Source organism: Gobio gobio, assembly GCF_949357685.1.
Source record: "Gobio gobio genome assembly, chromosome: 17".
In the NCBI taxonomy this organism is placed as follows: Eukaryota; Metazoa; Chordata; class Actinopteri; order Cypriniformes; family Gobionidae; genus Gobio; species Gobio gobio.
Genome location: NC_137110.1, coordinates 8,863,400 through 8,878,452, shown reverse-complemented (window position 1 = coordinate 8,878,452; position 15,053 = coordinate 8,863,400). Strand labels below are relative to the sequence as shown.

Genomic DNA, 15,053 nt, shown 5'->3' with positions numbered 1-15,053 from the left:
ACAAGTCTCAGTTAATCTAGCACAGAACACACAGGACAGAAGTTTTTTTTTTTTTTTTATGAATTAGACAGACAGAAAATTAATAGAATGATAAGTGCTATTACATACATACATACATACAGTACCTGTCAAAAGTTTGGAAACATTACTATGCTCAACAAGCCTGCATTTATTTGCTCAAAAATACAGGAAAAAATGTAATATTGTGAAATATTACTACAATTTAAAATAATATAAATAAATTATATAAGTATATTAAAATAGGAAACTGTGAGGCAAAGCTGAATTTTCATCAGCATTCTTCAGTGTCACATGATCCTTCAGAAATCATTTTAATATGATGATTTGCTGCTTAATATTTTTTGGAACCTGTGATACTTTTTCAGGATTATTTGATGAATAAAAAGTTTACAAGAGCAACATTTATTCAAAACATAAATATTTTCTAACAATTCATGAAAGAATCCTGAAAAAAAGTAGCCTGGCTCCGCCCTCCTACGTACTTCCGCTCAATTTTCATTTTCCTTCAGTACTCCGTCTGGGACTGCGGTATATTCTTAGGTTTTCTCCGAACAAATTTTTACCGGTCCAATCAGCGAACAGAGGGAGTGGCTGAGAACGCTGACGTTGATGTCGTGCGCTAGTTTGATAATTGTTGCGTCCCGGAAAAAGTTTGATTTTCCAGCTCGCTCCGTTAGTGGTGAAGGAGTTGCTGAAGCCCCGGTAATTGTTTCTTGTGCGGTTGGAATTGTCATCTTTTACAGGGGCTAGTCAGTGATTTTAATGCTGTCCGTCTCCCACCACCCGCGTAAAAATCCCTGGCCGAATTATGTATTATGTACGACAAGGTCGTGTGGTCATTTAATTGCTGTCCGAATCCACATCTCTGAATATATCACTTCAAAATTCACTGTTTATATCCTTTTTGTCCACTGCAGAGCACCGTGCGGTTGCGCTTCGCTGTAATTTGAATGCATTTCTAGACTTGGATTTCTTTAAATGCTGGCAAGTATTTTCAAGGGCAATATATTTCATCACCGCTCACAAAATAAAAGGAAGAAAGGCACGTAAACATTTGAATTGGGCCGTTATTTACGGCAGCATTTATTCTTACCATACCAACCAAGCATATGATATTTTATTTACAGTATACAATCATGTTATGGACCACGTGAGCAGCGCATTCCCGATCACAAATACTCTCCCCTCCACCGTGAATAAATCACAATCCGAGGTTTTATCACTGAGGTGGCTGCACATTTATTTTTACCGATTTCCGTGTGAGAAATAAAGGCGAACGGCGCATGACTTACATCACGACCAAACGTTAGCGATTGGTTATGGCAGAAAAAATGGCTAGAAAAAAAGTATTACAGGTTATAAATTAATATTAAGCAGCACAACTGTTTCCAACACTGATAATAACTGAGTGACTTCTGAAGGATCACGTGACACTGAAGACTGGAGGACTGATGCTGAAAATTCAGCTTTGGATCAGAGAAATGAATTATATTTTAAAGTATATTAAAATAGGAAACCAAAAATTATTTTATATTGTATATTCTGTTTTGTTGATCAAACAAAAAAAGTTATGTTTCCAAACTTTTGACCGGTACTGTATATGCATATGTATATATACACACACCAATCAGGCATAACATTATGACCACCGTCCTAGTATTGTGTTTTCCTAACCTGTTGATGGACATCCATGAAGTCATCTACAGCCTACAGGACAGCTAGCAGTTCTGTGTAGGACAAACACACACAGTCAAAGACACACTGTGTCACAGATAATTTAGTTGAGTAAACAAATATCAAGATCAACTACATTAGATCTGATGTTAAAGAGCAGTTATACATGTCCAGAGAGCGAGAAATAGTCATGCTATGAATTTAAAGGGATCGTCTCGAGCATATCAACATTAGTCATAGTTCATAATTATAATTTAGCCTCCACCCTCTCTGACACCCTTATATTCTGCTCTGGCTGTAAGAATATATAAACAACATCTTTAGGACTAGAATATTTTTGAGGCCAAGCATATTTCTTACCGAGTGTTGTCTCTCTGTTTTTGGGCGAGGTTCAGACTGCTGTCGAATGGGACCTACAGTGAAACGGACGACTGTTAAAGCCTGGACACAAATACAAACTATATGAACTGTACCGCAGTGACAAGGCCTAGAAGTCACCTTTGTATACGTCAAATACAGATTTAACCAGTGTTATTATCCCTAGCTAACCATACAACTATTAAAAAGGTTTTTAATGAAAATTCAGCCATTAATTATTCACCCTCAGATTTAATTTAGTCTTTTATTCACATATAAACATTTATTAGTGAACATAAACGAACCTGCTTGACACAAGAACAAACCTCACTGGTTCTTGCTGAAGCTCAAACGTGCTGCGTAACATGAGAATGAACCTCATTGGTTCTTGCAGAAGCTCAAATGTGATGCGCAACACGAGAATGAACCTCATTGGTTCTTGCAGAAGCTCAAATGTGATGCGCAACACGAGAATGAACCTCATTGGTTCTTGCAGAAGCTCAAAACATTCTGCGCAACACGAGAATGAACCTCATTGGTTCTTGCAGAAGCTCAAAACATTCTGTGTAACACGAGAATGAACCTCATTGGTTCTTGAGGAAGCTCAAACGTGATGCGTAACACGAGAATAAACCTCATTGGTTCTTGAGGAAGCTCAAACGTGATGCGTAACATGAGAATGAACCTCATTGGTTCTTGCTGAAGCTCAAACGTGCTGCGTAACATGAGAATGAACCTCATTGGTTCTTGCAGAAGCTCAAATGTGATGCGCAACACGAGAATGAACCTCATTGGTTCTTGCGGAAGCTCAAACGTTCTGCGTAAAACGAGAATGAACCTCATTGGTTCTTGCAGAAGCTCAAAACATTCTGCGTAACACGAGAATGAACCTCATTGGTTCTTGAGGAAGCTCAAACGTGATGCGTAACACGAGAATGAACCTCATTGGTTCTTGAGGAAGCTCAAACGTGATGCGTAACACGAGAATGAACCTCATTGGTTCTTGAGGAAGCTCAAACGTGATGCGTAACACGAGAATGAACCTCATTGGTTCTTGAGGAAGCTCAAACGTGATGCGTAACACGAGAATGAACCTCATTGGTTCTTGAGGAAGCTCAAATGTGATGCGCAACACGAGAATGAACCTCATTGGTTCTTGAGGAAGCTCAAACGTGATGCGTAACATGAGAATGAACCTCATTGGTTCTTGCAGAAGCTCAAACTTGTTGCGTTTGATTCTCTGGGAATCAAACACATGACCTAGGCATTATTAGCATCATGTTCTACAGTTTGAGCTACATGATGCTAATGCTAAAGCTTTACAGGTGTAAAATAAGCAAATATTGTCTTCTACATGTTTAAGACAGGGGTTCACTGCATAATATTTACAGTGTAATAAAAGAGAGGTCAATATAATTCTGGAATTCTGTCTAAATTCTCGAATTAAGACACAAAAGTCAAATCACTTTTTTCGTAGTCAAACATTTAAATGATCATCACAAATATTTGCCGGGTTGTTGACGAGTTGGGAAGGGAAATGTTTGATATATCTCACCGTGTGAACTGCTCTGACTAGCACTAGCAGAGCCGTCTTCCAACCACACAGCGCTGTATGAAAATGAATCTCGTTTGTGAGGCGTCCCTGCTGAAGACAGACTGTCCTGTGTTCCAGAAAAATGAAAAACATATGCAAACAACAGAACCTGTCAGTCTTGCCAAATTATCAAGGTGTATTAATATTTCTGTTCAGGCAGTTAAATGTAAATTCCAATACGCCCATATGCATTTGGTAAGCATTTATATATAGATGTTTTTCTCTGCCTGTCATTGTATGTACTAGATTTTAACCCAATGACAACAATTTGAGCACAATGTAGCAATCGAGTCATGTATTCGTGAATAATGAGTCATAGGTGGATGTGGCCGCACCAGTCCCGTGTCGTACTCTGACGCTTCGTGTTCCCGCTCGTTCTCCTCCACCACACTGGTGAAGCTGCTGGCATTGGACGAGGAGCGAGAAAGGTCCTGGGACTCTGGGATAGAAGGAGCTCGACAGCACAGGGCGGAACTACAGGACAAACACACACACACACACACACACACACACATATAAAAAATAGTTAACTGACAACTACTAAATGTTTTATAACTACCTGAATTAATCATGAATTACAGTGGAAATACATGTTAATAAAGTATTTATTAACACGCTGAGCAACTATTACTATATGTCTAAATAATATGTATAAATGTACATTTAAATAGTTTATTAATCATTACACTTTCTAAATGATCTGATGAACCACTGGCAACTCCTAAATAACTGGTTTGTAAACAATGTAATACTTAATTTAGAAATGATAAATTTATAATTTATAAAGTATGAAAATACAATTATTAAACACATTATATATATGCTTATAAATCAAGAATAAAGCATTTATAGCTGTATTTATAAACTGCTTATTAATGTATATTAATGCTTTATAAACAATGAATTAAAATTCAGTCTTCCGTGAACGAGCGTCGGCGCACAATAATTCTGACTAAAATATACATATTTCTAAAATATTTGTTGTTGGACAATACATGTGCCATATGTGGAATTTTAAACCTACAAGTAAGTATATTTTTATGAAAGTGACCATTATAATGGGGTAATATAGGCTAATATGCTTTTGTTTTTAATTTTCATTTTAGTTTAGTGAATTTAAAAACAAAATTATTAATACATACACTCACCTAAAGGATTATTAGGAACACCTGTTAAATTTCTCATTAATGGAATTATCTAATCAACCAATCACATGGCAGTTGCTTCAATGCATTTAGGAGTGTGGTCCTGGTCAAGACAATCTCCTGAACTCCAAACTGAATGTCAGAATGGGAAAAAAAGGTGATTTAAGCAATTTTGAGCGTGGCATGGTTGTTGGTGCCAGATGGGCCACAATCTGCTCAGTTACTGGGATTTTCATCTAGGGTTTTTAACCATTTCTAGGTTTTATAAAGAATGGTGTGAAAAGGGAAAAACATCCAGTATGCGGCAGTCCTGTGGGCGAAAATGCCTTGTTGATGCTACAGGGTATATACAGAACTTCTTAAGTTGAATTTAATACATTTTACTACCTTTTTTAATACCTTAAAAAAAATTTTTAATACCAGCGCGACTTCAAGCTGCAACTATAGTAGCGTAACTGAAATATCTTTCCAAATGGAATAACATATTGCATCACAATGTAACGAGGTCATTATAACTTAACATCAACTGCCCACAGAGATGAGAATAGAAATAAAGACAGAAGAGGAAGGAGACATCTTCATAGTTGGTGCAGTGTACAGAGGGAAACGAGAGCAATTTTCACGGCGCAATATAGATTTTTTTCTTTTTCGTTTTAAATCATGAAGGCGAGTCAGTGGATATCACACAAAAACGCAATGTGTGCGAGAGTCGGTGAAGTCTCAAACCTAGTCAATTATTCACTACAGAAAGTGAAAGTAAAATCTGACAAGCTTTCGGCGCATATTCTCACAGAGACAAGAGATATCTTGTTATTTAAATAAATCTGCAATTTCTGATAACGTATAGTCTATAACTGTCTGAATTTATATTCTTAACATTTCTCTTGTGGCCCATTTTGTGAAACAAATTAGAAGAGAAGTATAGGCCCATTTCGTGTTAAACAAGTTGTTTTTGAAATAAAGCTGCTCTTACTTTCTGATAATACTGATATTATTGTAGTGTTCTGACATATTATAGACTGATAATCATTTTAATTATAGGCCTATAATTCCTTGTTTAATTGGGCAAAATGTATTTAAATAATGAGGAGTAAGCTAATCTATCTATTCTTTTATTATGCAGCGTCGGTTATGCATTGATGCATTATGAAATTATCACGGGGGTAAATTAAATGTAATATCAATTTAATAATAAAAGTAGGCCTACCCTAATAATAATAATAATCATTTATATACATAAATTGTAAATGCTAAATCCTCTTGATATCGATAGCTGATGCATTTGATAGGCTATCTCTCTGTTATAGGTTTTTCGCGCATATTTCATTCGTATAGTGAGCAGACAAGTCGCGCTCGACGATCCGAGCCATGGTGTGAGCACATAAACCGTGAGCTTTGGCTTTACATCGCATGCGATCTACTCGTACAGTGTGAGTAGATAACCTTGCTGAAATCGCACAGTGTATGCCCAGCTTTAAGCAACTTGCATATATCGAAACAGCTCTTCAATGCCATCGCTCAAATATAAAGAGTGGTGTTTAGTTGCAAGGTCTAAACACCACAGCACCTCAGCTCGCAACTCGTCGTTAATGCATCCATAGCCCAGAACATTGATATGGGAAGCTGCTCGCTACGTCCGCACATTCTAGCTTGGTGGCTGCTATATGATTACATATGCGATTTGACGCCATTCACCCCCACCCAAGTTATATTAATTGTCTTCTAGCAAACGTGGCAATAAGCCTCGCGGCTGTTGCAAACTACTGGCCTAAGCCAGTCTTTAAATCGTGAGTCCTCCAGCCAGAGGTCCGAAAACTTGCATTTCCCCATGCTTTACTTACTGAATGGAAGCGAGCTTGCGTACATGCTTGGCAGCAAGCCAGCCGGGTACCCAGTTTGTTTCAGCGCGCGCGCGCGCGAATGAACACCACCTCACATGATATCGCGCAGGTCCTACTCTCAACATATAAATAAATCCACGCGAATTTTAGAAAAAAAAAGGCCTGTACTTAACACAAATTGAAAATTTATCTAAAAAAAATTGGGCTCGAAAATGTAATACCTTGTCAGATGACGTTTACTACTTTTTAATGCCCTTAATTTTGGCTAATTTCATTTACTACCTTTTACAACCCCGCGGACACCCTGTGCTAGAGGTCAGAGGAGAATGGGCCGACTGATTCAAGCTGATAGAAGAGCAACTTTGACTGAAATAACCACTCGTTACAACCGAGGTATGCAGCAAAGCATTTGTGAAGCCACAACACGCACAACCTTGAGGTGGATGGGCTACAACAGCAGAAGACCCTACCGGGTACCACTCATCTCCACTACAAATAGGAAAAAGAGGCTACAATTTGCACAAGCTCACCAAAATTGGACAGTTGAAGACTGGAAAAATGTTGCCTAGTCTTATGAGTCTCGATTTCTGTTGAGACATTCAGATGGTAGAGTCAGAATTTGGCATAAACAGAATGAGAACATGGATCCATCATGCCTTGTTACCACTGTGCAGGCTGGTGGTGGTGGTGTAATGGTGTGGGGGATGTTTTCTTGGCACACTTTAGGCCCCTTAGTGCCAATTGGGCATCGTTTAAATGCCACGGCCTACCTGAACATTGTTTCTGACCATGTCCATCCCTTTATGACCACCATGTACCCATCCTCTGATGGCTACTTCCAGCAGGATAATGCACCATGTCACAAAGCTCAAATCATTTCAAATTGGTTTCTTGAACATGACAATGAGTTCACTGTACTAAAATGGCCCCCACAGTCACCAGATCTCAACCCATTAGAGTATCTTTGGGATGTGGTGGAACGGGAGCTTCGTGCCCTGGATGTGCATCCCACAAATCTCCATCAACTGCAAGATGCTATCCTATCAATATGGGCCAACATTTCTAAAGAATGCTTTCAGCACCTTGTTGAATCAATGCCACGTAGAATTAAGGCAGTTCTGAAGGCGAAAGGGGGTCAAACACAGTATTAGTATGGTGTTCCTAATAATCCTTTAGGTGAGTGTATATATGGTGTATAGCCATTCAACCAAAAAATACAGAGATATGATTTTTTGGCTATATCGCCCAGCCCTACCTTCAAAACAATATTAGGAATGTTTCAAATGACATAATAGGGGCACTTTAAATGCATATGGTTAATGATTAGGTGCATATACCTTTTGATCAACATATCACCAAACAAACACAAATCATCTGCACATTAAAAGCAAAAGCTGCTCACTTTTTGATCTTTGCTCTAGCTAAGTCCATGTGATTAAAGGGTGTTGCCTGGGCTGTATTTTGATATTGTATAATGATAATGGTGAATGTTATGACACATTCATGTTTAGTGATTGCAGATGCAATTTCTCAACGCATAAATAGAAAGTAAAACAAGTTTTTATTACTAATGACTCATTGACAAACTAGTAAAACTATAACAATCGTTTGAACGAATATATAAGGAAAAAGCAAATATCTATTATTTGCATTTGGGAGTGGTTTTGTGTGGAGTTTGAACCAAACAAGGAGCGGTGTGTGAGCAACTGCAATTATTCCCTTTGAACCAGCTACCTAACCTCAGGTTATAGAATATTTGCTTAACTACACATGAACATGATATTCAACTTTGAGGTTATTTAATTACTAGATTATTATTAATTATTAGAATAATACCAGTGTAAAGGTATTATATTTATAATATAATTATATCCCAAGTGTAAAGGTATTATATTTATTATATTTATAATAAGGATATATGATTTTGATGCACATACACTACCGTTTAAAAGTTTGGGGTCAGTATGATTTGTTTCCCCCTTCAGCAATATTTAGCAAGGATGCATTAAATTAATCAAATGTGACAGTAACAACTTTACACTTTTGAACTTTCTATTAAGAAAATATTAGAAGATTATTAATAAGAAGAAATATATCTTGAGCAGTAATTCAGCATATTAGAATGATTTCTGACAGATCATGTGACACTGGAGACTGGAGGAATGATGCTGAAAATTCAGCTTTGCCTCACAGGAATAAATTAAAAAATGTTTTTAAATTAGCAAACAGTTATTTTAAATTGTAATATTTCACAATATTACTGTTTTACTGTATTTATGATCAAATAAATGCAGTTTTGGTGAGCGTAAGAGACTTTCAAAAACATAAAAATCATATGAAAATTGGACATCCATACACAATTTGGGGTTAAAGGAACACTGCATTAGATTCGAGTAGAGTGTGATTACATGAAAAAAGTGTTTTCAGTGGTGCTCACCCAAACTTGGTGGTTGGCATCTCAGGTGAGCTCTGATTGGACGAGTTGTCTAATCTGAGGTCTTGAATGAAGTGTACACCATCAGATGCCCTCTGTGGACTAGGGGACACCTCTCGACTGCTGGAACATAATGATTAACAATAATCTTAATTATTGTTTTCAGAACTGCCGTTTCTGGATGAACCTTAACATGACACAAAATTGTAATATATATATATTAATTTTCAGATACATACTGACCTTAACACACAGTAATGAGAGTGTAATCTTTTAATAGGCCTATTTCCTGTTTTATGGTTTTCTTGTCAGCAAGACAACATGACGACTTCATGCATGTTAGTTATAAAAAAATTAGTTCAAATTAGTGGACAACAGCTTTTTAAATATTACTATTAATTTTAAAACAGCTTTTATTAAGTAATGAATTATGGAAACTACTTAAAGGGTTAGTTCTCCCAAAAATGAAAATTAGCCCATGATTTACTCACCTTCAAGTCATCCCAAGTGTATATGACATTCTTCCTTCAGAAAAATACAATCGGGAGTTACATTAAAAAAGTCCTGGCTCTTCAAAGCTTTATAATGGCAGTGAATGGCTGTTTCTGTGGTGAAGTCTATAAAGGTGCATCTATCCATCGTATAACTGCTCCACACGGCTCCGGTTGGTTAATAAAGGCCTTCTGAAGCGAAGTGATGCGTTTGTGCAAGAAAAATATCCATATTTAAACTTTATAGACTAAAATAACTTACTTCCGGCGGTCAGCGGTACGCATCCATTTACAGCGAAAGAGTAACCCTTGAAGCATGCGTATTGACGAACGCAGAAATGCAGAGGATAGAGCAAAACAAAACACTGGTCATAAATTAGAGTCTGAAACAAGAATTTTTTAAGAGAAATGTCAGAGGATTTTGATATAAGAGAAGAGAGGCTTGAGTTTATTGCCCAGCCCTATCCGCAAGAGGCGTAGAGACGTCAAAGCTTGCGATGCTCCTGAACATCACGTCAGGCCATACTCTTTTAGCTCAAGTCGACTTGCGTATGGCTGTCCGCCGGCAGCTAGTTATTTTAGTCTATACATTTTTAAATATGGATATTTTTCTTACACAAACGCATCACTTCGCTTCAGAAGGCCTTCATTATCCCCCCGGAGCCGTGTTGTGCAGTTATATGATGGAGAGATGCACTTTTATGGACTTCACCACAGAAACAGCCATTCACTACCATTATAAAGCTTGGAAGAGCCAGGACATTTTTTTTATATAACTCTGATTGTATTCATCTGAAGGAAGAATGTCATGTACACCAATTTTCATTTTTGGCTGAACTATCCCTTTAAAGTGTCTTCCCCCCAAGAATTTCTGCCTTTTATTTATTTTTTCCTTGTTATGAAGACTGAATGTCCACCTTGACAATTTTTTAAAACACAAAAATGAAAAATAAAAACACGCTTTCAAGTTATAAACTAGATTTGAATGTATTTTTCAATGGCTTCAATTGTCCATACAATCTTCTGCTCATCTTACCTTCTCTCCTGAACCTCTTGTATATTCTCAATCCCAATGGCGCTGCTCCTCCTGGAACTGAACGGACCAGATTTCTTACGGGTTGGGCTTTTTCCAGGAATAATCAGGGACTGTGGAGAAATCACAATTGGGTCAGATTTTGATTCAAATGATTAGCCAGAGCCACTACATCATTTATTCAATATATGCACATTTATGAATTTTTTTCTTACCCTATTTAACTTTTTTTTTTATTTTTATTATCTTTACTAATTTTAAGGTGACTTTTATATGCATTTGTATTATTATTATGCCAACATAAATCATTTTGAATTACCATTGTGTATGAAATGGTTTGGGGAAATCAACTTTGCTGTGTCTATTGTCATTCGGGTGGTGGTAGATTTATGATTAAACACAAAGATATCAGGTATGATATCAGGTAGGGGTGGGCGATATACCGGTAGACGGTTAACCGGTAGAGATTTTGGACTATCGTCTCTATTGCGGTTACACTTATGTAATTCTTATCACCATTTACATTTTTATCATCTAAAAAAATACTGTTTTTTTTTTTTGTTTGATAAGAATTGGCATAATGACAGCAGGTCAATTTGGATGCTGTCACTTTAAGACCAGATTTCTTACGGGTTGGGCTTTTTCCAGGAATAATCAGGGACTGGCTAATCATTTGAATCGAAATATTGTGATTTCTCCACAGCCCCTGGCTATTCCTGGAAAAAGCCCAACCCGTATGAAATCTGATCTTAAAGTGGCAGCATCCAAATTTACCTGCTTATTTACACTTTTAAAGAGTTGGATTCTCATGCTAAACATGGCCAAAATTTCAACAAACGAGTTGGACGTATGGCAGATTATTTCTGTGCCAAATACACTCCTTCAGGATTCAAATAAGTTTCAGAAACTTTATTTCAGAGTATGGCTCCGTATGATGTCATTAAGGGCAGAATTGCTTGTACGGGCACTTTTCCCGGATGAGCGCGTGCGGGACAGAGCAAGAGAAAGAGCACGTCCATCAACAAGCTACGCTCGAGTTACGGGAGCCGTCGGCAACGCTGTCATTTTGTTTTTAGACCACGAAATCAACAAATGTCACTAAAGATATGTGTTTTTGGTAGTGAGGGAAAGATAAAGTTGTTCAGCTTCCCAAATAACCCAGTGTTAAGGAAACAGTGAATGCAGTTTGATTTTCGGAAATAATCTGTACTTTATTTTACAAATCTGATAAAACTAAAGACTCTTCGGAGATATGAAGGATGCAATACTACTCTATAGGTGCTCAAAATTAACATGATTGGCTGAAACTGTATGTGTTATGTACCCTTTAAATCAAAAATAACTATATTGTGATAAATACAATAAAATTACCCATATTGTGATATAAGACTTTGGTCATTTCGCCCACCACCAATATCAGATAAAAGCAAAGCAGAAACTGGATTATCAGCACTCCACACTCGAGCAACACCTTAATGCTATGAATTCAAAATGAATTGAACTGAAGAACTAAAAGCCCCAATTACCACTGTGTATTTAAGCACTCTTATTATTATTATTATTATTTGAAAAAGAGTCTTTCAGAGTTCGTCTTACACAGATCAGATCTGTGCATGAAGTCTTGCAGTGTAAATGCCGCCTAGATGACCTTGAAAACCAGATGGAAAAATCCAAGCTGACAGCAAATGTATAGTTTTGCACACGTTTGATCATTATCTGGTTCCTGGGACAGTTGTTGCAAACACACTGGCTCATTTGGATGGCTAATAGGCTTTTATGTCAACCTGTCATGAAAGGCTCTCTCAGTTATTGCTGTTGCTCTTGTTGTCATAGCGATGGAGATGGGACGGTCACTTGTGGAGAGCCCCATCTGTTCCACCGACCACCATCCATACAGATCACAAGAGCTGATTACACATCAGTTTTTATCCTTTTTAATGGTGAAATGATGAAGATCGGAAATGGCAGGAGAAGACCGGGTCTACCATCAGCACAGATGTGCCACGATGACACAAGCACTCAAGGGTCAAACCCACTCGGAGGGCACAGCGAATGCCAGCTGCGACCCCGCCGGGCTGAGGGATCAGAGGGCATGAAGACTGGCACAAACTAAAGCTGGCACACTGTTTTGGGGCATCTCATGACAGCCTGCATTGACTTTTTTGTGTCTTTTTAACAATTTAAGGTCCACTGACATCCAGAAGGGTCTTCATACTCACAATTCCAGGAGTTTTGGGAGTTTCTGGTGGGTTGTGTGTAAAACTTCCACTGTGGCTTGTGGAGACGGTGTGCGGTTTCTTGTTACTGAGGCCCATAGCATCCATAGATTGACTTCTATTGCGGATAACTCGCTAGAAAGAGAAAAACGATGCATATGCATCACTGCAACGCAACACTAGAGGGCACAAGAACTGCTCATATTAGAAACAAGACAGCTAGAGAGAGTAAAGGACAGTGAAACGGAGAAAGTGGCTATGTTTGGACTAGCATACTACATACAATTGCTGCAGTATGTATACAAGCATTTTCAATATGCGCAGAATACCAGATGAACTTCATTTGCCGAAATGTGGTTAATGTGAGTGTGTGAACACTGTAATCCACAATGCAATGCGCTCGATTTCACCCTCCAACCTGTGCAAGACATTTTTACACAAAAACTGTTGTGTACTGCTGTTTGAAACATTTATTTGTTCCGTAATGCATGCTGTTTAACATACAAAAGTTTGTGGTCAGTACAATTTTGAGTGTTTTTTGCAAGAATTTAATGCTTCTATTTATCAAGAACGCGTTCAATTGATCAAAAGTGACAATAAAGACTTTTAAAATGTTACAAAAAGGTTTCTTTTGGAAATGAATTTTGTTTGTTTATTAAAGAATCCTTAAAAAGTAACATGGTTTCCACAAAAATATTAAGCAGTACTGTTTTCAACATTGATAATTGAGCACCAAATCCTAATCTCACATTTAGGATGGATTGTATACCAATTGGCATCTCTGCTATTCACCAGAACTCTTCTGTTATGCATGAACATCATTTTGTCAGTAATTACAAATCCTTTTTTTTAGTTAGAGCAGTGGTTCCCAAATTTTTGGTGGTTAGTGGCTGTCTTAATGCACGTGTCATTGAGTCATTCAGTAATGAAGCAAGTGGCTGTATTTACGAATGGGTAATTGAATCATTGACTCTCACGATTCGTTTAAAGCCGCAGATTCGTTCATGTGGTCATTTGATTGGATGTCATATATTTACGGCCTGTTAGAAATACATGCCCGATTTTAATGTTATTTTAAGGTGGGGTAGGCAAAAATTCAGCATATTGTTCTCGTACCCCACTGGTCTCAAACTCCTGGAGGACCACAGCTCTCCACAGTTTAGCTCTTTAGGATTACTAGAAGCTTCCCAGGAGGCGTTAGTTGGAGCTAAACTTTGCAGGGTTATGGACCTCCTGGAACTGAGTTTGAGACCACTGTCATCTCACATACCCCAGTTTGGGAACCACCGAGTTAGAGATTCAAATGAATTCTACCTTGAAAGACTCAAAGAAGCCACCACCTCCACCTCCTCCATTCTCCAGTTTGTCGTCATCTCCTCCCAGTCCCATCATGGACTGGCTGTTCATATGCAGCTCCTCATATAAAGTCTCCAGCAGAGCAGAACGTGTCCTCTCCTGGACAACAAAAACACATTTTTAATGTAGTATGCATACAGATGCTCCCACACAAACATAAACACACACATTTATTCCCTTCTCACCTCCAGCTTGGCAAACTTCTCTGCTTTATAGCAGGAATATTCAGCATTGATCAGTTTGGTCAAGAGGAACTCATGAAACTCTGGACTCTAAACAAAACACAATGAACAGTGAATAAATTAGATTTATACAAAGAACAGTTCCATTTTTTTTAAGATTAATTATATATCAATTATTTATTCATTCACCAAGTCATATCGCATGGAAGCTTGTTTCCGCCACAGAATAAAATAATTTAAAAGATAATTGCAAATTTTTCAAGAAAAGAGTTCCTTTCTCACAATTGCAAGATATAGTCCAATTCTGAGAAAATTTATATTTAAATAACTTTATATCGAGCAATTCTGACTTTAAAACACGCAACTGCGAGTTTATACCACACAATTCTGAGAGGAAAAAAAGTCAGAATTGTGACAATTATCTTTTTAATTATTGTATTCTGTGGCGGAAACAAGCTTCCATGCGATATGACTTGGTGAATTAATAAAGATGTAAACTTGTGAGTTGAATTGTGAGATAAAAAGTCGCAATTACCTTTTTTACTTTTTATTCTGTAGCTTACATTATATCGCTTACAATTTAGTTAACAATCTATATGAGTAGAATAATTGTTTATGATTTCATTATGTATAAAAAAAACTATATTTAATAATATTGCACATCACTACTTTATAAAAGGCTTTTCTAATAAATGTTTTGCTTAATTAA

At 37.4% G+C, this 15,053-nt stretch overlaps 1 protein-coding gene across 3 annotated transcripts in view; it reads right to left on the bottom strand.

Annotated features, from left to right (window-relative positions):
• The window catches only part of rap1gapb (RAP1 GTPase activating protein b), a 67,703-nt gene that overhangs the window by 2,057 nt on the left and 50,593 nt on the right, over nucleotides 1-15,053 (bottom strand). Inside the window, exons 15-23 of one of the 3 annotated variants that reach the window (XR_013818270.1) lie at nucleotides 14,348-14,434; nucleotides 14,121-14,261; nucleotides 12,810-12,941; nucleotides 10,594-10,703; nucleotides 9,070-9,186; nucleotides 3,982-4,120; nucleotides 3,608-3,713; nucleotides 2,056-2,136; nucleotides 1,696-1,748 (exon numbers count right to left, since the gene is read on the bottom strand). Coding sequence is in view for 2 of the 3 variants with exons in the window: in XM_079840266.1 (XP_079696392.1) it covers nucleotides 1,740-1,748; nucleotides 2,056-2,108; nucleotides 3,608-3,713; nucleotides 3,982-4,120; nucleotides 9,070-9,189; nucleotides 10,594-10,703; nucleotides 12,810-12,941; nucleotides 14,121-14,261; nucleotides 14,348-14,434 (897 nt within the window). In the remaining variant the exon portion in view is untranslated. Of the gene's footprint in view, nucleotides 1-1,695; nucleotides 1,749-2,055; nucleotides 2,137-3,607; nucleotides 3,714-3,981; nucleotides 4,121-9,069; nucleotides 9,190-10,593; nucleotides 10,704-12,809; nucleotides 12,942-14,120; nucleotides 14,262-14,347; nucleotides 14,435-15,053 lie in introns of all 3 variants that reach the window. The other 2 variants (XM_079840266.1, XM_079840267.1) reach the window with 2 other exon arrangements.